The following is a 24,527-nucleotide window of genomic DNA, read 5'->3' as shown; positions in this document are numbered from 1 at the left end:
TCCTGGGAACGGCGTCCCCACCACATAAAAGTACAAAGAGGCGGCACTCAGAGAACTTACGCCCTGATTCAGAGCCGGACGCTCTGACAGAGCGCTCGCTCTGAATCAGGGCTTCATTTTTTTTTTTTATGGAGCGGCCTCCTGGCCGCTCGCATTGCTGTGGGTTGCCACCCGCAGCTAATGCGAGCGGCCAGGATGATGGTCGCGATGGTCAAGACCATCGGGGCTTGTGACGAGACCCTTGTGGTAGGGTCTCGTGGCCGCAAGCCCCAGAGAGCTTTCAGCTCTAACAGATGATGTCAGTGGGGCCGCCCCCAGACGGTAGGCGTTGTCATGGGAACGCCTCCGTCTGGGCAGCCACCCCCCCGTCCCACACACCAAAGGGGGCGTGCTGTCACTCAACATCAACAGCACACCCCCTTTGGTGCGAGACCCGGAGCGACGGATTGCCCGTCGCTATCCAGGTCTCGCGCATGCGCACGACGGAGCCGGCTCCGTCATGCGCATGCGCTCTGTGCCACCATCGACCCAGTTGCGAGCGCTCAGCGCTTGCGACCGGGACTGAATCAGGCCCTTACATCGTACTGTGAAATATTGCAGTGATTTAATGCAAAAGCATTATCGACGTTTCGCCCTTGCATCCTGAAGAAGGGGCGTGTTTCCCCGAAACATCGATAATGCTTTTGCATTAAATCACTGCAATATTTCACAGTACGTTGTAGGTTCTCTGAGTGCCACCTCGTCGTACATATATATATATATATATATATATATATATATATATATACTTTGCCTGTTCACCGCCCTAATCAATGTTAGACTGAGATAAATGCTTGTGTATAACTGGTAAAACGGGGACACGTCTGTGTCGGGATCTAATGCCGTTTAATTCCTCGTCAGCGAGCGGCACAATTAACTCCAATAAACTATTCTCTTTTTTTAAACTGCAAGGTAGAATTATTGTCACATGTGCCTCATGCCTCAATGAGGTCACTGGTTTGTAGTGAATTGATAGACTGCAGTTAAAGGAGCTTTTGCAAATCGCAGAAGTGCTTCACCCACAGGCTGTCAGGTGTCAGGCATGGTGCGAGGATTACATATTGCCAAATTTCCAACCTTTTGTAAGACCTTTAAGCGACTTTTCCTAGTAAATGAAGATGCGATCTGACGATTTCGGGAGCAGAGCGCGTTATTCCAGATGTGCAACGGGAACCAGGGGATTTACATGGGCAGCATTTAACTCACATGTGTCATGTATTATTGTTATCCTTTATTTTTATCCTTTATAAAGCACCAACATATTACGCAGTGTTGTACATTGCGGTGATCATGATACAAGTTAATAACGTACAACTACATGAAACACAAGTAAGACCCTGCCCAAATGAGCTGACAATCTAAGAGGTTTGGGGATCAGTTAGTACATAAGGTAGCAGAATAACAATTGTAGCTGGTGGGAGGATGTAGCGGCCACCGGACTCAATCCTGACATCGGAATCCCGGAAAGGGATTCAAGATAGGCGTAGAAATACCGACTCCTATCTTAATCCTGATGCCGGAACACAGAGGACACCAGCCCAAAGAAGGTAAGTCCGAGACGCCCTTAGCGTTAGCCGTGGGGGGAGGGGGGTTAGGATTAGGCACCCCAGGGAGAGATTAGGGTTAGGCACCTTCCCGGGAGGGTTAGGTCTATGGAGCGGTAAGAGAGGGTTAAGGTTAGGCACCTGCCCCAGTTGGGATCTTCATCCTGTCGGGCATCCGCTAAACAGTCGCCAGTATTTAAATCCCATTCCCTGGTGGGGTGTAGTGTGTGTGTGTGTGTGTGTGTGTGTGTGGCCACTGTAAGGCAGCTGCGTTACCAGCAGCCAGTAATAAAGCAGCTGCTGGCGAACCATGATCTTACAGACATACAATATGCTAACAAGTAGGGTATATATAAATCCTGCCCTCGTGCAGTTTACAAACTATATTGCCCATACATATATGAATTGAATGGAAGAGCTCTGTATTACCACCTGGTGGTCATAAGTGGTACTGCAGTGGTTCATGCATTTTGATGTTATGTAAGATTAGTGCAAATTGGCAAAGAGAAGCAACGCAAGGTAAAAATCACATGATCAATATTTTTTCTTCTCTAATATTCAGTGTATAATTTAATTTTTTTTTTTGTAACTATTCTTCTATTCACCTGTCTTGTGAGTTGTGTTTATTACCAGGGCTCTGTTAAAGTGTTTTGGTATATGGGTTATATTGCATATGTGTGATCTATCTATCTATCAAATCCTTCGATATATAAGTCCAGGTACTTCAGTGTATATCCATTTGTAGCTAACGTTTCCTCAGATGGCTCACTGACTTGTAAAGCGTCTTATTGCGCTGGAAGACTCAGTAGTCATCTCGCACACACGCTTGGCTTTCAGTAAACTTCCTTTATCACCCTGACGATTTATTTCTTTTTATTCCCAGAAATGATTGAGCCAAGATCTAAAGGTGGAAAAACAACAGAAGGTAAAATTTCCACCGGACGAGAGACCCTCCGGTTACGATCTAAAGGTCCAGCCACCGTGGAGGAAATGGTGAGTCTTATCGCGATTCAGAACCCTCGGAAGTCTCAGCAATTTGGATTTAGCTAAACTATATGGGGGAATGAAAGAAAGATTTGTTATTGAAAACTTGTTCTGATATTCTAGGTAATTAATGTATGAATGACAAGAATTTATGGGAGCTTAGAGCATTTACGTTTCCCAGCAGAGGGCGCCACTGTACTCATCATGCTGATTGCTGGGCGCATTCTCTGTGGAATTAGTTATGTCCTCCCCCATGTTTCCCCTCGGTTTTCTCTCCCACTCCAAAGACATACTGGTAGGTTAATTAACCCGTGCGTGTGTATAGATTGTAAGCTCCACCGGTTCAGGATTTCATTAAATATTCTCTGGAAAGCGCTGCGTAATACGTAGCCACTATAAAAGTAAAATGTGTCTGGTGGTGCCTGGTTTGCTGTAGTCATCCTGATTATCAGTGAGTACTTGGCGCCTGCCCTATGCTAGATGCACAAGAAACACCTCCAGGCGCTGGTTCCCTTATGTCCAGGTCAGTGAAAACGCACTTACTGTACCTCCTGTGAGAACGCCCTATCCCTCCCTCACCCACCTCTCCAGCCATAAGCGCCTATAAACCAGACTTGCGTGCGCCCATGATCCTCTTCCAAAGGGATACAGACCGTTCTATATACGTCTGTTTCGCTACCAAAAGGCCAAAGCTGCTAATGACTTCAAAGGCATTAGCATTCCGGGAATCATTATCCTGCCTGCATGGATTAGTGGGTGAAGCTGGGCCCTGTCCCACACAACTAACGTGAGCAACTCTCCTGATTATACAATAACAAGGCTGAAAAAGAAAGGATGATGTCAGAAAGATACATGAATGCATTTAGCAATAACAGTAGATGGCTTCGGCTTGTATTACGCCCCCTTCCCATACTGGGAGCTCTGTAAATCTGAGGTGTAACTAATGGTAACGACTCTCATTTTGCTGCCTGTTTCATTCCAGCCCACAGCTTTCGAGGAAAAGGCCATAAAGAAAGTGGACGACCTCCTGGAAAGCTACATGGGCATAAGGGACATTGAGCTCGGTGAGTCTTCTCCTTTCCTCTCTGTGCAATAAGGCACTAAGGTGACCATACTCCTCCTCTATTGCTGTCAGCCCCACGTGTGTGCACTACAGGCTGCCCAGGGTCTTTGCTTGTACTTGTGTTATTAAAGTGTGGTTTTAACCATCTTGCGGTTTTGGAGCTGGAATGCTGCCGTGCTTAGGAATGGTACAAACAGATGCCAAGGAGGAGATATGGAAAATTCAATTTATTTCTTTTGCGAATACCTTCATTTCACAGCCTGTAGCCGGATAGTTTTGCTGGCGTGCTGCTGGCCCGCGGCCCAAGAAAACACATCACGCGGATTGTTTCACAAATCAAGTCTGACCTTTGTTACTGACGAGCGATGCCAGCGCCAAATGTTAGCTGCAGTTCATGATCCGATCAGAAGAAATAAAAACGGGCTGCGCCGCCTTCGCCCAAGTGTAACCGCATCCGCCAAGAACCTCAGGTATTTAGAGTATGGCCTCAGCCACACGGCCCCATTGTCGCTACCCGAGAGCACGCTCCATTGTCTGCGGCCTGGCTGTCAGAGAACCTGCTAAATGATTTCCTTATGTTTTCGTCTTAGTGTTATTTAAGAGAGTGTAGTGTCATCACATCTCGCCCACGCAGAAAAGCTCACCAGCCTGTAATGGAAGTACGCGTGCCCCTGTAGCCAGCCTATAATGGAAGTACGCGTGCCCCTGTAACCAGCCTGTAATGGAAGTACGCGTGCCCCTGTAGCCAGCCTGTAATGGAAGTACACGTGCCCCTGTAGCCAGCCTGTAACGGTAGCACACGTGCCCTTGTAGCCAGCCTGTAAAGGAAGTACGCGTGCCCCTGTAGCCAGCCTGTAATGGAAGTACACGTGCCCCTGTAGCCAGCCTGTAATGGAAGTACACGTGCCCCTGTAGCCAGCCTGTAATGGAAGTACGCGTGCCCCTGTAGCCAGCCTGTAATGGAAGTATGCCTGCCCCTGTAGCCATCCTGTAAGGGAAGTACGCGTGCCCCTGTAGCCAGCCTTTAATGGAAGTACGCGTGCCCCTGTAGCCAGCCTGTAATGGAAGTACGCGTGCCCCTGTAGCCAGCCTGTAATGAAAGTACGCGTGCCCTGTAGTCGGCCTGTAATGGAAGTACGTGTGCCCCTGTAGCCAGCCTGTAATGGAAGTACGTGTGCCCCTGTAGGCAGCCTGTATTGGAAGTACGCGTGCCCCTGTAGCCAGCCTGTAATGGAGGTATGCGTGCCCCTGTAGCCAACCTGTAATGGAAGTACGCATGTCCCTGTGACCAGCCTGTAATGGAAGTACACGTGCCCCTGTAGCCAGCCTGTATTGGAAGTACGCGTGCCCCTGTAGCCAGCCTGTAATGGAAGTACGCGTGCCCCTGTAGCCAGCCTGTAATGGAAGTACGCGTGCCCCTGTAGCCAGCCTGTAATGGAAGTACGCGTGCCCCTGTAGCCAGCCTGTAATGGAAGTACGCGTGCCCCTGTAGCCAGCCTGTAATGGAAGTACGCGTGCCCCTGTAGCCAGCCTGTAATGGAAGTACGCGTGCCCCTGTAGCCAGCCTGTAATGGAAGTACGCGTGCCCCTGTAGCCAGCCTGTAATGGAAGTACGCGTGCCCCTGTAGCCAGCCTGTAATGGAAGTACGCGTGCCCCCGTAGCCAGCCTGTAATGGAAGTACGCGTGCCCCCGTAGCCAGCCTGTAATGGAAGTACGCGTGCCCCCGTAGCCAGCCTGTAATGGAAGTACGCGTGCCCCCGTAGCCAGCCTGTAATGGAAGTACGCGTGCCCCCGTAGCCAGCCTGTAGTGGAAGTACGCGTGCCCCCGTAGCCAGCCTGTAATGGAAGTACGCGTGCCCCCGTAGCCAGCCTGTAATGGAAGTACGCGTGCCCCCGTAGCCAGCCTGTAATGGAAGTACGCGTGCCCCCGTAGCCAGCCTGTAATGGAAGTACGCGTGCTCCTGTACCCAGCCTGTAATGGAAGTACGCATGCCCCCGTTGCCTGCCTGTAATGGTAGCACACATGCCCCCGTACGCGTGCCCCTGTAGCCAGCCTGTAATGGAAGTACGCGTGCCCCTGTAGCCAGCCTGTAATGGAAGTACACGTGCCTCTGTAGCCAGCCTGTAATGGAAGTACACGTGCCCCTGTAGCCAGCCTGTAATGGAAGTACTCGTGCCCCTGTAGCCAGCCTGTAATGGTAGCACACATGCCCCTGTAGCCAGTCTGTAATGGAAGTACGCGTGCCCCTGTAGGCAGCCTGGATTGGAAGTACACGTGCCCCTGTAGCCAGCCTGTAATGGAGGTATGCGTGCCCCTGTAGCCAGCCTGTAATGGAAGTACGCGTGCCCCTGTAGCCAGCCTGTAATGGAAGTACGCGTGCCCCTGTAGCCAGCCTGTAATGGAAGTACGCGTGCCCCTGTAGCCAGCCTGTAATGGAAGTACGCGTGCCCCTGTAGCCAGCCTGTAATGGAAGTACGCGTGCCCCTGTAGCCAGCCTGTAATGGAAGTACGCGTGCCCCCATAGCCAGCCTGTAATGGAAGTACGCGTGCTCCTGTACCCAGCCTGTAATGGAATTACGCGTGCCCCCGTAGCCAGCCTGTAATGGAATTACGCGTGCCCCCGTAGCCAGCCTGTAATGGTAGCACACATGCCCCTGTAGCCAGCCTCTAATGATAGCACACATGCCCCCGTAGCCAGCCTGTAATGGAAGTACGCATGCCCCTGTAGCCAGCCTGTAATGGTAGCACACATGCCCCTGTAGCCAGCCTCTAATGATAGCACACATGCCCCTGTAGCCAGCCTGTAATGGTAGCACACATGCCCCCGTAGCCAGCCTGTAATGGAAGTACGCGTGCCCCTGTAGCCAGCCTGTAATGGTAGCACACGTGCCCCTGTAGCCAGCCTATAATGGTAGCACACGTGCCCCTGTAGCCAGCCTCTAATGGTAGCACACGTGCCCCTGTAGCCAGCCTCTAATGGTAGCACACGTGCCCCTGTACCCAGCCTGTAATGGAAGTACGCATGCCCCTGTAGCCAGCCTGTAATGGTAGCACACGTGCCCCTGTAGCCAGCCTGTAATGGTAGCACACGTGCCCCTGTAGCCAGCCTCTAATGGTAGCACACGTGCCCCTGTAGCCAGCCTCTAATGGTAGCACACATGCCCCTGTACCCAGCCTGTAATGGAAGTACGCATGCCCCTGTAGCCAGCCTGAATTCTTGCTCTGTGTTTGCTGCCACCTGCTGGTGAGTATTCTGCAACCCCTGACAGCTTCACGCTTTATTGCAGTTTTAGGTACAGTATCCACCTACAAGTGACTTTCATTTATGGTTGGAATCTAAGTGACCTCCTGCACCTTTCACTAAATGGGTTATTTTTTTATTCCTGGCGCGGCTCTGTGCATTTTATCCATGCTGTTATATCATCTTGCATAGATAGACTAGCTTGGTGTTGTATCCCTGCACAGTGGGAGTAAATGATACTGACACGGCAGGAAGGGACAGGAGAAAACTAGGAAGGGCAGAGTAATGGTTTTGGGCGCACACATGGGGCACAGGCGTCAACAACCGTTGAATTGCTCCAAAAACACAATTGAATCACCCCCCATATAGTTTGAACAGCTGGTAATCAATATGTGGCCAAAAGCTCTATCTCAGAAGTAATAACCAACATTGCACTGATGCTGTCTGCATTCAATGTAGTGTTTATTCTAGCACCCTGCACCTGTCACAGCCTGTGCAGTTCCTCTTTCCTGCCTGGGGTATTGCTCTCTGCTCTGGTGCTTCTATCACACACAGCTGATGCAACAAATTTCTGATATACAGAACAGTGTGTGCTAGAAACACCAGAACAGAGATAGTGACACCCCAGGCAGGAAAGAGGAACTGCATGGATTGGGACAGGTGCTAGAATGAACACTACACAATGCTGTTATTATTATATTGTGCTGGTGTCAGGGGAGATCTTGTGTATCTTGCAATGCCATCCATCACCAGCTTTTCCATACAGGGCGGTATCACCCTCCTTATCATCCTCCTGGTGTACAGGCCCCGTACACACACATACAGGGCGTATCACCCTCCTTATCACCCTCCTGGTGTACAGGCCCCGTACACACACATACAGGGCGGTATCACCCTCCTTATCATCCTCCTGGTGTACAGGCCCCGTACACACACATACAGGGCAGTATCACCCTCCTTATCATCCTCCTGGTGTAGAGGCCCCGTACCCACACATACAGGGCAGTATCACCCTCCTTATCATCCTCCTGGTGTACAGGCCCCGTACACACACATACAGGGCAGTATCACCCTCCTTATCATCCTCCTGGTGTACAGGCTCCGTACACACACATACAGGGCAGTATCACCCTCCTTATCATCCTCCTGGTGTACAGGCCCCGTACACACACATACAGGGCGGCATCACCCTCCTTATCACCCTCCTGGTGTACAGGCCCCGTACACACACATACAGGGCGGTATCACCCTCCTTATCATCCTCCTGGTGTACAGGCCCCGTACACACACATACAGGGCAGTATCACCCTTCTTATCATCCTCCTGGTGTACAGGCCCCGTACACACACATACAGGGCAGTATCACCCTCCTTATCATCCTCCTGGTGTACAGGCCCCGTACCCACACATACAGGGCAGTATCACCCTCCTTATCATCCTCCTGGTGTACAGGCCCCGTACACACACATACAGGGCAGTATCACCCTCCTTATCATCCTCCTGGTGTACAGGCTCCGTACATACACATACAGGGCAGTATCACCCTCCTTATCATCCTCCTGGTGTACAGGCTCCGTACATACACATACAGGGTAGTATCACCCTCCTTATCATCCTCCTGGTGTACAGGCCCCGTACCCACACATACAGGGCAGTATCACCCTCCTTATCATCCTCCTGGTGTACAGGCCCCGTACCCACACATACAGGGCAGTATCACCCTCCTTATCATCCTCCTGGTGTATAGGCCCCGTACACACACATACAGGGCAGTATCACCCTCCTTATCATCCTCCTGGTGTACAGGCCCCGTACCCACACATACAGGGCAGTATCACCCTCCTTATCATCCTCCTGGTGTACAGGCCCCGTACACACACATACAGGGCAGTATCACCCTCCTTATCATCCTCCTGGTGTACAGCCCCGTACACACACATACAGGACAGTATCACCCTCCTTATCATCCTCCTGGTGTACAGGCCCCGTACACACACATACAGGGCAGTATCACCCTCCTTATCATCCTCCTGGTGTACAGGCTCCGTACACACACATACAGGACAGTATCACCCTCCTTATCATCCTCCTGGTGTACAGGCCCCATACACACACATACAGGGTAGTATCACCCTCCTTATCATCCTCCTGGTGTACAGACCCCGTACACACACATACAGGACAGTATCACCCTCCTTATCATCCTCCTGGTGTACAGGCGCCGTACCCACACATACAGGACAGTACCACCCTCCTTATCATCCACCTGGTGTACAGGCCCCGTACACACACATACAGGGCAGTATCACCCTCCTTATCATCCTCCTGGTGTACAGGCCCCGTACCCACACATACAGGGCAGTATCACCCTCCTTATCATCCTCCTGGTGTACAGGCCCCGTACACACACATACAGGGCAGTATCACCCTCCTTATCATCCTCCTGGTGTACAGGCCCCGTACACACACATACAGGGCAGTATCACCCTCCTTATCATCCTCCTGGTGTACAGGCCCCGTACACACACATACAGGACAGTATCACCCTCCTTATCATCCTCCTGGTGTACAGGCCCCGTACACACACATACAGGGCAGTATCACCCTCCTTATCATCCTCCTGGTGTACAGGCCCCGTACACATACATACAGGGCAGTATCACCCTCCTTATCATCCTCCTGGTGTACAGGCCCCGTACACACACATACAGGGCGGTATCACCCTCCTTATCATCCTCCTGGTGTACAGGCGCCGTACCCACACATACAGGGCGGTATCACCCTCCTTATCATCCTCCTGGTGTACAGGCCCCGTACCCACACATACAGGGCAGTATCACCCTCCTTATCATCCTCCTGGTGTACAGGCCCCGTACACACACATACAGGGCAGTATCACCCTCCTTATCATCCTCCTGGTGTACAGGCCCCGTACACACACATACAGGGCAGTATCACCCTCCTTATCATCCTCCTGGTGTACAGGCCCCGTACACACACATACAGGGCGGTATCACCCTCCTTATCATCCTCCTGGTGTACAGGCCCCGTACACACATACAGGGCAGTATCACCCTCCTTATCATCCTCCTGGTGTACAGGCCCCGTACACACACATACAGGGCAGTATCACCCTCCTTATCATCCTCCTGGTGTACAGGCTCCGTACACACACATACAGGGCAGTATCACCCTCCTTATCATCCTCCTGGTGTAGAGGCCCCGTACACACACATACAGGGCAGTATCACCCTCCTTATCATCCTCCTGGTGTACAGGCCCCATACACACACATACAGGGCGGTATCACCCTCCTTATCATCCCCCTGGTGTACAGGCCCCGTACACACACATACAGGGCAGTATCACCCTCCTTATCATCCTCCTGGTGTACAGGCCCCGTACCCACACATACAGGGCAGTATCACCCTCCTTATCATCCTCCTGGTGTACAGGCCTCGTACATACACATACAGGGCAGTATCACCCTCCTTATCACCCTCCTGGTGTACAGGCCTCGTACATACACATACAGGGCAGTATCACCCTCCTTATCACCCTCCTGGTGTACAGGCCTCGTACATACACATACAGGGCAGTATCACCCTCCTTATCACCCTCCTGGTGTACAGGCCTCGTACATACACATACAGGGCAGTATCACCCTCCTTATCATCCTGCTGGTGTACAGGCCCCGTACACACACATACAGGGCAGTATCACCCTCCTTATCACCCTCCTGGTGTACAGGCCCCGTACACACACATACAGGGCAGTATCACCCTCCTTATCATCCTCCTGGTGTACAGACCCCGTACACACACATACAGGGCAGTATCACCCTCCTTATCATCCTCCTGGTGTACAGGCCCCGTACACACACATACAGGGCAGTATCACCCTCCTTATCATCCTCCTGGTGTACAGACCCCGTACACACACATACAGGGCAGTATCACCCTCCTTATCATCCTCCTGGTGTACAGACCCCGTACACACACATACAGGGCAGTATCACCCTCCTTATCATCCTCCTGGTGTACAGGCCCCGTACACACACATACAGGGCAGTATCACCCTCCTTATCATCCTCCTGGTGTACAGGCCCCGTACACACACATACAGGGCAGTATCACCCCCCTTATCATCCTGCTGGTGTACAGGCCCCGTACACACACATACAGGGCGGTATCACCCATCTTATCATCCTCCTGGTGTACAGGCCCCGTACACACACAAACAGGGCGGTATCACCCTCCTTATCATCCTCCTGGTGTACAGGCCCCGTACACACACATACAGGGCAGTATTACCCTCCTTATCATCCTCCTGGTGTACAGGCTCCGTACACACACATACAGGGCAGTATCACCCTTCTTATCATCCTCCTGATGTACAGGCCCCGTACACACACATACAGGGCAGTATCACCCTCCTTATCATCCTCCTGGTGTACAGGCTCCGTACACACACATACAGGGCAGTATCACCCTCCTTATCATCCTCCTGGTGTACAGGCTCCGTACACACACATACAGGGCAGTATCACCCTCCTTATCATCCTCCTGGTGTACATGCCCCGTACACACACATACAGGGCAGTATCACCCTCCTTATCATCCTCCTGGTGTACAGACCCCGTACACACACATACAAGGCCGTATCACCCTCCTTATCACCCTCCTGGTGTACAGGCCCCGTACACACACATACAGGGCAGTATCACCCTCCTTATCATCCTCCTGGTGTACAGACCCCGTACACACACATACAGGACGGTATCACCCTCCTTATCACCCTCCTGGTGTACAGGCCCCGTACACACACATACAGGGCAGTATCACCCTCCTTATCATCCTCCTGGTGTACAGACCCCGTACACATACATACAGGGCAGTATCACCCTCCTTATCATCCTCCTGGTGTACAGGCTCCGTACACACACATACAGGGCAGTATCACCCTCCTTATCATCCTCCTGGTGTACAGGCTCCGTACACACACATACAGGGCAGTATCACCCTCCTTATCATCCTCCTGGTGTACAGGCTCCGTACACACACATACAGGGCAGTATCACCCTCCTTATCATCCTCCTAGTGTACAGGCCCCGTACACACACATACAGGGCAGTATCACCCTCCTTATCATCCTCCTGGTGTACAGGCCCCGTACACACACATACAGGGCAGTATCACCCTCCTTATCATCCTCCTGGTGTACAGGCCCCGTACACACACATACAGGGCGGTGTCACCCTCCTTTTCATCCTCCTGGTGTACAGGCCCCGTACACACACATACAGGGCGGTATCACCCTCCTTATCACCCTCCTGGTGTACAGGCCCCGTACACACACAAACAGGGCAGTATCACCCTCCTTATCACCCTCCTGGTGTACAGGCCCCGTACACACACATACAGGGCAGTATCACCCTCCTTATCATCCTCCTGGTGTACAGGCTCCGTACACACACATACAGGGCAGTATCACCCTCCTTATCATCCTCCTGGTGTACAGGCTCCGTACACACACATACAGGGCAGTATCACCCTTCTTATCATCCTCCTGGTGTACAGGCCCCGTACACACACATACAGGGCAGTATCACCCTCCTTATCATCCTCCTGGTGTACAGGCTCCGTACACACACATACAGGGCAGTATCACCCTCCTTATCATCCTCCTGGTGTACATGCCCCGTACACACATATACAGGGCGGTATCACCCTCCTTATCATCCTCCTGGTGTACAGACCCCGTACACACACATACAGGGCGGTATCACCCTCCTTATCACCCTCCTGGTGTACAGGCCCCGTACACACACATACAGGGCAGTATCACCCTCCTTATCATCCTCCTGGTGTACAGACCCCGTACACACACATACAGGGCGGTATCACCCTCCTTATCATCCTCCTGGTGTACAGACCCCGTACACACACATACAGGGCGGTATCACCCTCCTTATCACCCTCCTGGTGTACAGGCCCCGTACACACACATACAGGGCAGTATCACCCTCCTTATCATCCTCCTGGTGTACAGACCCCGTACACACACATACAGGGCAGTATCACCCTCCTTATCATCCTCCTTGTGTACAGGCTCCGTACACACACATACAGGGCAGTATCACCCTCCTTATCATCCTCCTGGTGTACAGGCCCCGTACACACACATACAGGGCGGTATCACCCTCCTTATCATCCTCCCGGTGTACAGGCCCCGTACACACACATACAGGGCAGTATCACCCTCCTTATCATCCTCCTGGTGTACAGGCCCCGTACACACACATACAGGGCACTATCACCCTCCTTATCATCCTCCTGGTGTACAGGCCCCGTACACACACATACAGGGCAGTATCACCCCCCTTATCATCCTGCTGGTGTACAGGCCCCGTACACACACATACAGGGCAGTATCACCATTCTTATCATCCTCCTGGTGTACAGGCCCGTACACACACATACAGGGCGGTATCACCCTCCTTATCATCCTCCCGGTGTACAGGCCCCGTACACACACATACAGGGCAGTATCACCCTCCTTATCACCCTCCCGGTGTACAGGCCCCATACATACACATACAGGGCAGTATCACCCTCCTTATCATCCCCCTGGTGTACAGGCCCCGTACACACACATACAGGGCAGTGTCACCCTCCTTATCATCCTCCTGGTGTACAGGCCCCGTACACACACATACAGGGCGGTATCACCCTCCTTATCACCCTCCTGGTGTACAGGCCCCGTACCCACACATACAATGCCGCTACTGCTAATGTGTGGCAATGGCACAGCCGCCGGGAGATGTATTGAGACGCCACCCTGCGGCTTTTCAAATCCAAGCATCTGCGTAAAATGTCGCAGCACCTGCATTCATAGACGAAGCGCTGGTAGCAGACCATTCGATTATCGTACAATTGCCGCGGGAAGGCTTGCGTATGGGATCGCAGACGCATGGTGTGACGCAGACCCTAAACGGTCGCGTCACACCTGCGTTCTTTGACGCTATTCTCCGTTACCATCCCCCAAACGCTCCCGGACTGCCAATGACACTGCGACTTAGACGCATGCACGATTTACTGACAATCGCACAACTCTGTAAACAAAGAGCGTACATCTCTGAATAAGGACCTTAGTTGCATAATTGTTAACACATCACATATCTCTTCCCAGTTCTTTTAGTCTTAATTACAGTACAAAATAAAATAATTATTATTAGCGCCACCTAGTGGTTGGGTGCTGTATGTACCTGAGGCCGGCACAATACCTGGTCAGAAGGGTTAAGCACAGCGCCATGGGAAAGCCAGTACATGGTGCTATTACTATACAAAATAATATATTCTGCAATGCTCAAAACGTCCCAGGAAAATCATTAAATACAATATTTATTAAGGATTAAAAAAAAAAAATCCATAAACTTTATGGCTGTAGAGTAACAATAAATAAGGAAAAACCTTAAAATCTATGTTATCACCTCCGAATCCCAATACCCCCACTGTGCCCTAGTGCCAGGATTCCTAGCGCCCAATAAATCTCTCTCTAACCGTCCATACACTGTAACATCCTGAGGAGAAACAGCGGCCGCTCTAACCGCAATTATTCAAACTTAGGATAAAACAAAATAGGATAACAATAGCAACTTCATCAAATTGATTCAAATATTATTTAACCAAGTATGTGCCATCAGTATACGGCACATAGAGGGCGAATCAGTTTGGCGCAAGGCCACGTCTGAGCCTCGCCGAGCGATGGCGCTCTGCGGGATATTGCAGGTCAGTAACATCGCTTATGGAGGTGTAAGCAAAGGTAAGCGCACAGCCGCACATCTCTGAAGACTCCTAGTGACCTAGCGCTGAAGGGAATCGCCATCTTAGATTCAGCGATTGCTCAAAGAGAAAGTAACTATGATCAATTCAGAATGTAAAAATTCATCGGCGTTATTACTATTACTGGCGTTATTCTCGGGAATATTGAACTCGTACACCACACCTGTAGTTATCCTGTTCTCTGATTTTGTTTGGATACATGATGACATTGGCCTGACTGGACTCACGTAGCGCACCCTGAGAACAGCCAGTGGGATAACTGCAGGGGAGGAAAATAATCAGCGCACAGCTCCGCGTATATGGCACCATTGGTCTGCTGGGAGAGACAGGACAGGAGCCCGCTCTCCCCTCCCCCCTCCTGCACATACTGATTCCATCCAATGATTGCTTCTAGCTTTAGCAAGTCGCCCCACCCTTGCGCCCGTTATCTGCCCTACCCAGCTGAGGTGTGATATGAATGTGGGGTACTTATGTTATGGTATACATAGGCTCTGATACCCTGTTGCTGTTATATGTTTCGTATTACAGCGCTGACTACACTTTGTGGCGCCTGATAAATAAAGCTAATAACATCACACCACCCTAGTCTACCTCAGGAGAGGAATTTGACATGTTGGGGGCCCAAGCATTTGGAAGGGTCTGTCCGATGCTTAGTCCCCGCTCCCCTGCGGACCCCACTGTCACTTCTAGTTTAACTGATTGTGGTGCTGTTTGTAGCAGAGGACCACAACTGCCCACCCTCCCTATCCTGAAATCTCCAACCATCCGCCATACTGGTTTTCACTGTCACATTGTTGCAAACAGACAAATGCCGGGATGGTGCTTCTACTGTGGGTGGTGGTGGTCTTGTTGGTGGTGGGGGCAATATACAATGAATTGTATTGGGGGTTTTCCTGAATCCCTGGGCGTTAATGAACAAGTATCGGAAAAAAGTGGTCTCAGTATATCGGATAGGGATATAAGGAGTTCAAAAACTCCTCCGCATTATACCTAACAAGTTAAAAAAAACAAACAAAAACAATAAAATAAAAAAAATAAAATAAAAAAATGACACATGTACCTTATTCGCCAGTTTATTCTAGTGTAAGAAAAACTTATTTTGTGATCTGACGTGGCTTGAATGGATCCTATAATAAAACTAACCCTCTCCCTGCACGTTAGTACCAAACCTTGTGTGAGTGGCAGGTACACTGCACTGTGGGCCTGATTCAGACCCGGTCGCAAGCGCTGAGCGCTCGCAACCGGGTCGATGTTTGCCCACTGGGCATGAGCACGACGGAGCTGGTCCGGGTCTCGCACCAAAGGGGGCGAGCTGTCGATGGTGATTGACAGCTCGCCACGTTTGGTAGGCGGGCAGGGGGGGTGGCTGGCCAAACGGAGGCGTTCCCAAAGGAACCCCTGCCGTTTGGGGGCAGCCCCACTGACATCACCAGTGATGTCAGTGGGAGAGCTTCCGACTCTCTGGGGCTTGCGGCCACGAGACCCTACCACAAGGGTCTCATCGCAAGCCCGATGGTCGTGATGGTCTTGACCATCGCGACCATCAACCTGGCCGCTCGCAATAGCTGTGGGTGGTCACCCACAGCTATGCGAGCGGCCAGGGGGACGAACAAAAAAAAACCAAAAAACCGCCCTCGTTCAGAGCGTCCGTCTCTGAATCAGGGCCTGTTGTAATATATTACCTTACTCTTGTATAATATACAATCTGAAAATCTGAATTATCTTTATTGACACAAATTAGAATTTATTATCTGCCCCAAACAACCAATCAGATCCCAGCTGCCACCTACAGTTAACCAAACGCAAAGACGCGTCTGATCGGTTTGCTCTGCGGTAACCCGGCTGGTTTTTAGAATTGTCCCCAAGTGATCTTAAATAAAACAGCGTTATAAATGGGGGTGACTATGAAGCTCCTCTCAGCAGTATCTGACTTCTCTAATAGTCGCTTTCTCAATACGTTAGAAGAACTTTTAATCATAAGCAGACAGCGGCTGGAGCGGGTAAACGTAGCCGCTGGGCGTCCGGGGGGGCCTGAGCCTGGAGATCCACGTCCACGTCTGTGCCAGGGAAATGTTATTACCGCAATAAGGAATTCGATGTTGAACTTGTCTTCTTCACAGGTTCGATAATAAAAAGGGACAGAAAAACAACGTTAAGCGGCTAATGAAAACCTCATGATCCTAATCTAAATGGTTTAATGTGGTTTTTGTAAATCATCTCCTATTAAATTGGTGTTTTGTAGATAGCTTTCATTTAATGCAATTTTTTTTGGTGTGTGAATGTGCTAATCTGTAACGGCAGGAGATTGCATTTTAATAGCATTAATCTGTTTACCCTTCGCGGCTCACGCAGCTCTTAAAGGCCCCGTTTGATTTCTTGTATGTAACCTGTATCAGCGATGGCCGGAATCACAGGGGCCAAACTGAGAGATATACTGAGACTCTGCTGGCGTTTCCTGAAATGCGCTCGTCTCCCAGCCCTGTACACATGGTCATACAGCCGCTTTCCCGTGGGTTTGTGTTTCACTTCCGATATGTACGGCCTCTTGTTTTCCCCCAGGATATAGGCAGAACAAATGGAAATCTTAATTGAAGCCAGAAGTAGGCATGAAATGAAACCATACTAAACCGAGTGTATCTGACTAAAAAGAACATTAAACTAGATCAATTTTACATGCCGGCCATTGCTTCCGAGAGGCTCCTATTTATAGTTGTAGAATGTACCTTCCGCCCTAACCCACCCCCCTCGTCTGCCGGCTGCAGCTCCCTTACGTCAGTATCGCGTGTCGTGAAGCAGACGGAGGGGCCGATACGGGGATGGTAACAAAGTGAGAGAAAATATACTAGTAGCACAGGAAATAGCGCATTTTCCAAGCTTTTCGTTTGTGCGTGAGCAGCATACGCGCTTGGTTTACTGCAAGACGCTATCATCCATGTGCGTCTACGCCTGTCCCACAGCAGGAGCAAAAGATACACCTCCTAGCAGAAATATATACACCTACTGGCCGGTCTGCATGGGTCCGCATTTTCGTGTGCTCGCCCTTCCTGCCTATGTGAGAATGCCCCGTCCTACCCCTGTTCTACCTCTCCGGTCATGAACGGAACGCCCTGGGGGCCCTGGGAGATTGGCTAAGCGTAAAATCAGTGGTCATACAGTTGTCTCCAGGAAGACTTTAAACATTAGTGTCCATATTGACCCCTGTAGATGTATCTGTTTGTGTTCTCCGGGACAGTTCCAGGTCCTACCTGGGAATATTCCGCTACTGCGTAAGCCGGCCTCATGGCACAGACAGTCTTCTAAGGTCTCCTGGAATGAACCTAGTAAATTGTTCCTCCGGTGTCAGCTCAGTGGCATCTTCTGAATTCAGAGTTATACTAAGCCATCCCAACAGCAAGGTCTTCTAGGACATCAGGTAAAGCAGTAGAGATCCCCCCCTGCAGTCCCTTTCTTACCTGATGCGGAATCTGTTTTATTCTTCAGTACATTTGTGCCCATTTCCCTTTAGATCTGTCCCTTGCACATATTTGGGAATTGGAGCCGGTGTTGGATGGCAGAGCAGAATAATACTTGCAGCTCTACTTTAATGACAAAGCCATATGTTGGCTATATCAGTTGTACACATACTCCTAGAAATGCCCCTATGCCTCCTGCATATATCTGCATCACAAGTATTTGATATTAAGTGTCATTTGTTGTGGAACTATATTGCTGCTCCCGGCGGATGTATACACTGAGAGCACTTTGGAGGTGTGTGTATTATGGTACGTAGTTCCGTCTGTATACAAACTAGAGATAGGGCAGCATGGTGGCACAGAGGTTAGCATTTAAGCCTCAAAGCTATGATTTCAATTATTGACCGATGCCATATCTGTGTGGAGTTTGTGTGTTATCCCATGCCTGTGTACATTTCCTTTGGCTGCTCCAGTTTCCTCTCACAATCCAAAAACATACTGATAGGTTAACTAGATTCTGACAAAAAAATATCCCTAGTGTGTGTATATGTGATAGAGAATATAGAGTGTAAGCTCATTGGGGCAGGGACTAATGTGAGTGACTGGAATATTCTCTGTAAAGCACTGCAGATATATTAGCGCTATGTTTCTAACCGGTAATGTATAAATCACATAATGATTTGACGCGCTTAACCAAGTCGCTACAGAGTTTGGCACAAATTCCTTCTCAGACAATCAAAAAAATGTTTTTAAAATGTAAATGTTATTGGTTTATGCTGTTCAATTGCATTTTAATCAAATTGCATTTCACTTCTCAGCCGCGACGATGGTGGAAGCCGGAAGGGACAAAAATAACCCGGATGAGTTTGCGGTGGCCCTGGATGAAGCCCTTGGAGACTTTGCTTTTCCCGACGAGTTTGTCTTTGATGTTTGGGGCGCCATCGGAGACGCTAAACAAGGGCGCCTCTAACATCCATCAGCGCCATTTCCAGCCCAGCTTAATCTCCACTAAACAGACGGCTGATGTAAATGTTATAATAGCGTCCCGCAGGGATGAATAAAGGGACATGCTAATTCTATGAACCAAACTATATATTTGTATATATGTCTAGATGAATAAACTCTGCGCTTTTACCCTGTAAAAGTGAATCTGTGTTGCACATACGATGTGTGAAAACACAAAGAACTAGCAATATTTACCAGAAATGCTTCTTAGAGAGTAATTGTTCTGCTGTTTGCAAAGAGTTGAACGAAATTCCGTTTTGCAGATTGATCTTGCATGGGTTTAGCACTGCGCATGCTCCATAGCCCAGCGCATGCAACTACAGGCAGTCCTGAATCATACTTGGCTCAGTCGCATCTCCACATTGCGGGTGAAAGTGCTAATGTGGTGTTTTCAGGTAGCCAAATTTAGTGAGGGTGGGACGAGGGCTTGTGGACCCATCTGCGGGCTGTGCCGAGTTGTGCGTACGCGTAGATCCGCCATGCAGCAAGTATAGGGCTGGTACAGTCGCGCTGCTGACGGTATCCACTATGAAGCCTATGGATAGGAGTGCTGTGATCGCATTGTTGCGTACTAAGTATACAGACAAATATCTGCATGTTTCACTGTATACAGTTGTTATTACTGCGGCTTGTGTTCAACTGTTCCTCAGCCCCAATGGATGTAGAATTTACTTAAGCACCTGACTCACAGAACAACCCGCCCCTCCTCCCACCGTTATTACGCTATGTAACATAGGCAAAACAAAATGAATGAATGATCAGACAATATGACTGCTAAAAAATCCATTTGCGCTCCTTTTTTTTTGGAGCCATCAGGGAGTATTTACCAGACTTTGTTGACACACGTTAAACAGAACGCCAGATTTTAACAGGGCAGTTCCTCCATCTGGAATCTTTCATTTACTGATTTAATCTATTGTACATAACCCTTATAGCGTTTAGCAAATCCTTCCTAGCTTCCCTCTGTGCATTTCTGCCATTTCTTTATAGCATCAGTCAAAATCGTTTTTTTTTTTTCCCCATGTCTGCGATGCAGAGGGGCGAGTAACCCAAGACAATGAAACCTCTCTGCCTGAAGCTTAAGTACTTAGGGCCTGATTCAGAGCCGCTCGTAAGCGGCCGCTCGTTCGTTCCGAGCGATGATTGCCCAACTGCGCATGCGTACGGATCGTAATACGCATGCGCGAACTAGTCAGTGCGGCCGAAAATCGTTTGTTCGCTAAATAGCGAATGCCTGCTAATATGAGTGACAGGAGGAGGCGTATGTGGGTGGTAACAGGGGAAGGTGCTTGAAAACGGGGAGTGGAGATCAGAACGCAGGCGTGCTTAAAGGTCAAAACGGGCGTTTTATGGGTGTGCATAATTAATACAGCAGCGTCACTGACCACGTCACTGGGTTATTTTATAGTCAGAACTGCTCGCAAATTTGTGGTAGGAAAAACCAACCACAAGAATAGCGAGCAGTTCATACGCTGGTCGATGTACTCGATTAATCTAATAAATAGCGGATATGACGTATGATGCGAGCGGCCAGGGGGGCGTTTTTTTCAAAATTTCGACCGCAAGTTTTGTTCGCTCGTTCAGATTTATAGGCGTGAACAGACCGCAATGAGCGAACGGTTCATTTGAATAGCCACCCCTTTTTTTGGAACGAACGACCACAAATAGCGACCGGCTCTGAATCAGGCCCTTAGTGCAGGTTTCAGAAGGGCATGTACAAGGCAGTACATTAAAGTCATCTGAGGGTGGAATACAGTAGAGCAGTTAGCAGGAGATAACTATGACATCGGGAGAATGTGCCCTGTAATGTTCCTTGATGGGAGTGCGTCCTCACCGCATCAAGAGAAATTGCTGTTACTGCGATACCCCGGGGGTCACAATTCTCTCTTTCCTTTGTAGTTAAGTACCGAAGAGACACAACACACAGGACCCGATCACTGGTGTAACATAACCCATTCAGAAAATGCTCTATAATTTAATACAGGCTTAATGGATTGATTTTTATTTATGCCTCATATCTCCGCAACTGATTTTGGCCTCAGAAAAATATGATCAAATATTTATGAAATTACAAAATATAAAAAATTTACATTTTTGTACAATTATACAGTAGAGAGACCAGAAACGTCTGATATGGTAGAGTATTAAAACATGCACTGAATTGACATTTTACATGTTATCTATAGAGGTTTATCTCCATTTAGAAATTACAAGGAGACCTTCACCACTTTTTAATTTTTCTGCAATAATTCCCAGTCAGGAAAACTGTACTTGAAGGATAGAAATCACAAAATATATTTTTGTGTGTTGTGCAAAATGTAATTATTGAGCATTACAATTATTTTCATTAGCAAAAAAAAATGTATAGTTTTATTTGGATGTATAGTTTTTACCTTTGTTTTTCTGTCGGTGACTAAACGTCTTCCCGAACATCAATACTAACAGTGACATTAATAGTGTTGTGACAATACATTAAATAGAATCAGAACTGTGGATGTTGTCTAATTAAATAAAATGCAAAGTCTGATTATTGTTAATACATGGCCAAAATATATATATTTTAGTAGTAGGTTTTAGTGACAGTTTGAATTAAATGTCTAATTTGTCATAAAAACAACATTTTGATAAGGTGAATCTCTGAGGCACTACACGACATTGTGCTGCTTCTTAGTGCATGGCTCAGCCCACAAAATGGCCACCTCTAGTGGAAAAGGATTTCGCCCAGATCTCCCACGATAGTCTGCATATTTACTTTCTAACATTCCAGGCTTGTGATGCACTAAGATTTTCAGAATGGGTGACATTATGTTCCTGACTGCATAAAGGAAGCGACTTGTATGGATGAGCAGAGCCGTAACTAGACTTTTTGGTGCCCTGGGCCAGAAAGAGAGCATCGGCGCCCCCTCCCTATTTTTCAAATAGGGACATAAGATGTGCTCCCGAAAAAGGTTTGTGGCCTCATGGGCTGCCATCAGAAATTGTAAGGCAGATAGCTCAATGTGTAAGTGTAAGACTGCCATGTGAAAGGTGATAGGTTTGAGTCCGAGGTATGACAGTATTTTGAAATGTGTGAGTTAAATAAAAGAAAAAGTGCCTGTAGGTGCTTGGGTAGGTGGCCATACGGAGGGCGAGTTGGCCAGGGAGGAGACAGGGGAGGCCAGTAGATGCCGGGGATAAAAGAAATGGAAACTACCAGCGAGAATTATTATAAACAGAAAATTGACAGGCCCGAGCAGCGCCCCCTGCCCTGTGGTGCCCACCCTTGTTACGGCCCTGTGGATGAGCAAAGTTAATTTCATGTAGGTCACCCAGTTTCTGCCTCAGTTATGTGGGAGCCCTCTACCTAGTAATAATTGGACAGTATATTCCGCATAACACACACGAATTTAAAACATACGCAGAAAGGGGAAGTTCCTGGTATAACTGGGTGCTTGCAGCTATAAATGGACAAACGTTTAGACATTTGTTGGCTATTTATTTGGTGATACAATCACTAATGGCAGATTTGGCAAAATTCTTAGTCTTCATTCTGTTCGAAAGGTCGGTCGTTTGTCGTTGCAATGACACAATGCATTAGTCACTAGCAATATCCTTCATCTGCTTTTGTGGGGATTGTCCACTTTTGGAAACAAACCTTAATATACTGTAGCCGACATCGCCATGTATAAACAAGGACCCTTCCCTTACCTGACGCCAAGGCTCTGGGTAGGGCTTTTGTTTTGTTTGGTCATGGACTCTACTTGTCCAGTCCTCTCTAGTAGAGCTCTCTTAAAAAGTACTGGGGAGGGTTTGGGTACGAGATCCCGTCAGTCAGGATCCCGACAGATTTTTGTATCTACTGTAACCCTTACCCTAACTTACCTTTTCCACAGCCTAACCCTCCCCTCCTGCAGCCTAACACTAACCCTCCCCTCCTGCAACCTAACCCTCCCCATAGTGCCTAGCCCCTAACCCTAATACCGTTGGGATGTCAGCAGTCGGGATTTTGACCGCCAACATCCCCACCGTTCCAGATAGATTAAGGTAATGGGGGCTCCCAAAATATGATGGCTCTCTGGCAAGGAAGGGTGCTTTAAATTGAAAGGTTTATTTTCAAATCTTTTGTATCTCATTTCCCTGACTTTATTACGTTACTTTCCTAATGCATGAAATGCTCTTTTCTGAGAGATTACGGAACTGATTAGTAGAGACAAAACACCTGTTGGGAGGAAGTAGGGGAGGAAAAACAGGAACAATTAAAGGGGGAGAGGGGCTCCCAAGCACCATTTTACTCCTGAATAAACAGATTTTTCCACCCATCCTACAAAGTCTCTAAACCATTAGCGGATCTCTAGTCAGACATTTTATTTCATTATTACTCGGCAGGCGGCTGATGCATAATTACAGTTAGCGGACGCTTTTCTGTTATATATACAGTATACGGATTTGAATTGTTTGCCTTAAGCTTTCCTTCAATGATATCATGCAAACTCGCACTTCATTTACAGTAGTTGATGCTGGTGAAAAACCATTGGTCCAATTGAAACATTGTAATTTACAGTGTAGTCTATATGGCCCTGGAACTGTTTGCGTTACATGTTTTTCCAACAAAATGTGAACTCATCATTAATGTAGTTTTGTCACTGATGTGATGATTTGCACACTGAAATGCTGTTTTAAGTGATTGTTCTCTTTTGTATAAAGCATTGATTGTAATATTACATTATATATTTTTTGTGGGAATATAATAATAATAAAAAAAAATAAAAATTAATTGGTCATCATTGGATTTTCATCTTAAATACCAAAAAAATGGCAATATACATACATTTCTCATGATACAATTATAAATAAATAATTGTGTTTATTATTGAGGGTTCACAATTGGTGTTATTAGAATTAAAAATATTTTTCATTATTATTATAATAATTAGTTAAGATTTTCCAGAGATAAGAAATCAATACCTTTACTATTTTTATCTACGAGTATAATAAACGAGAAAACGTGTCTGTCTGTTGGTCCATGTACGGCCAGAGATTTGAACCTAGCTCCACCAAATGTGGTGTAGTTTGACCAGGATTAGGTTTTTGCCTAGGTTTGAACTTCGTCAGGGCCACACACTGTCACACATCCCTAAAAATGGGGACACTCTTACATTGCACAGGTTCCAGGCCGGAATCCAGCGGAAATTGTCAGTCTGCCAAAAACCTGTGCGAAAGCTACAAAAGTATAATTTTACCCTTCACAGTCTAAGCAAATGTCAAACTCTATGACTCGTGCAAGTTCATATTAAATCCAGAGTTAGTCCTTTTTAAAATGACCATATATATTAGTCAGCCCTCTGTGTTTGCATGCAAGTGCGTAACTAGAACT

General features: G+C 48.3%; 1 protein-coding gene across 1 annotated transcript in view; it reads left to right on the top strand.

Annotated features, from left to right (window-relative positions):
• GIPC2 (GIPC PDZ domain containing family member 2) overlaps nt 1-23,927 on the top strand; it is a 95,734-nt gene extending 71,807 nt beyond the window's left edge. The window contains exons 4-6 of the mRNA XM_088450074.1: nt 2,467-2,576; nt 3,550-3,631; nt 18,988-23,927. Of these exons, the coding sequence (XP_088306200.1) occupies nt 2,467-2,576; nt 3,550-3,631; nt 18,988-19,139 (344 nt within the window). The 3' untranslated portion in view covers nt 19,140-23,927. The remainder of the gene's footprint in view (nt 1-2,466; nt 2,577-3,549; nt 3,632-18,987) is intronic.
• Nucleotides 23,928-24,527: the final 600 nt, after the last annotated feature.

This window comes from Taudactylus pleione, unplaced genomic scaffold (genome assembly GCF_031769625.1).
Source record: "Taudactylus pleione unplaced genomic scaffold, aTauple2 ptg000506l, whole genome shotgun sequence".
NCBI classification, from domain to species: Eukaryota; Metazoa; Chordata; class Amphibia; order Anura; family Myobatrachidae; genus Taudactylus; species Taudactylus pleione.
Note: the sequence above shows the minus strand (reverse complement) of the source record. Positions and strands in the feature narration are given on the sequence as shown.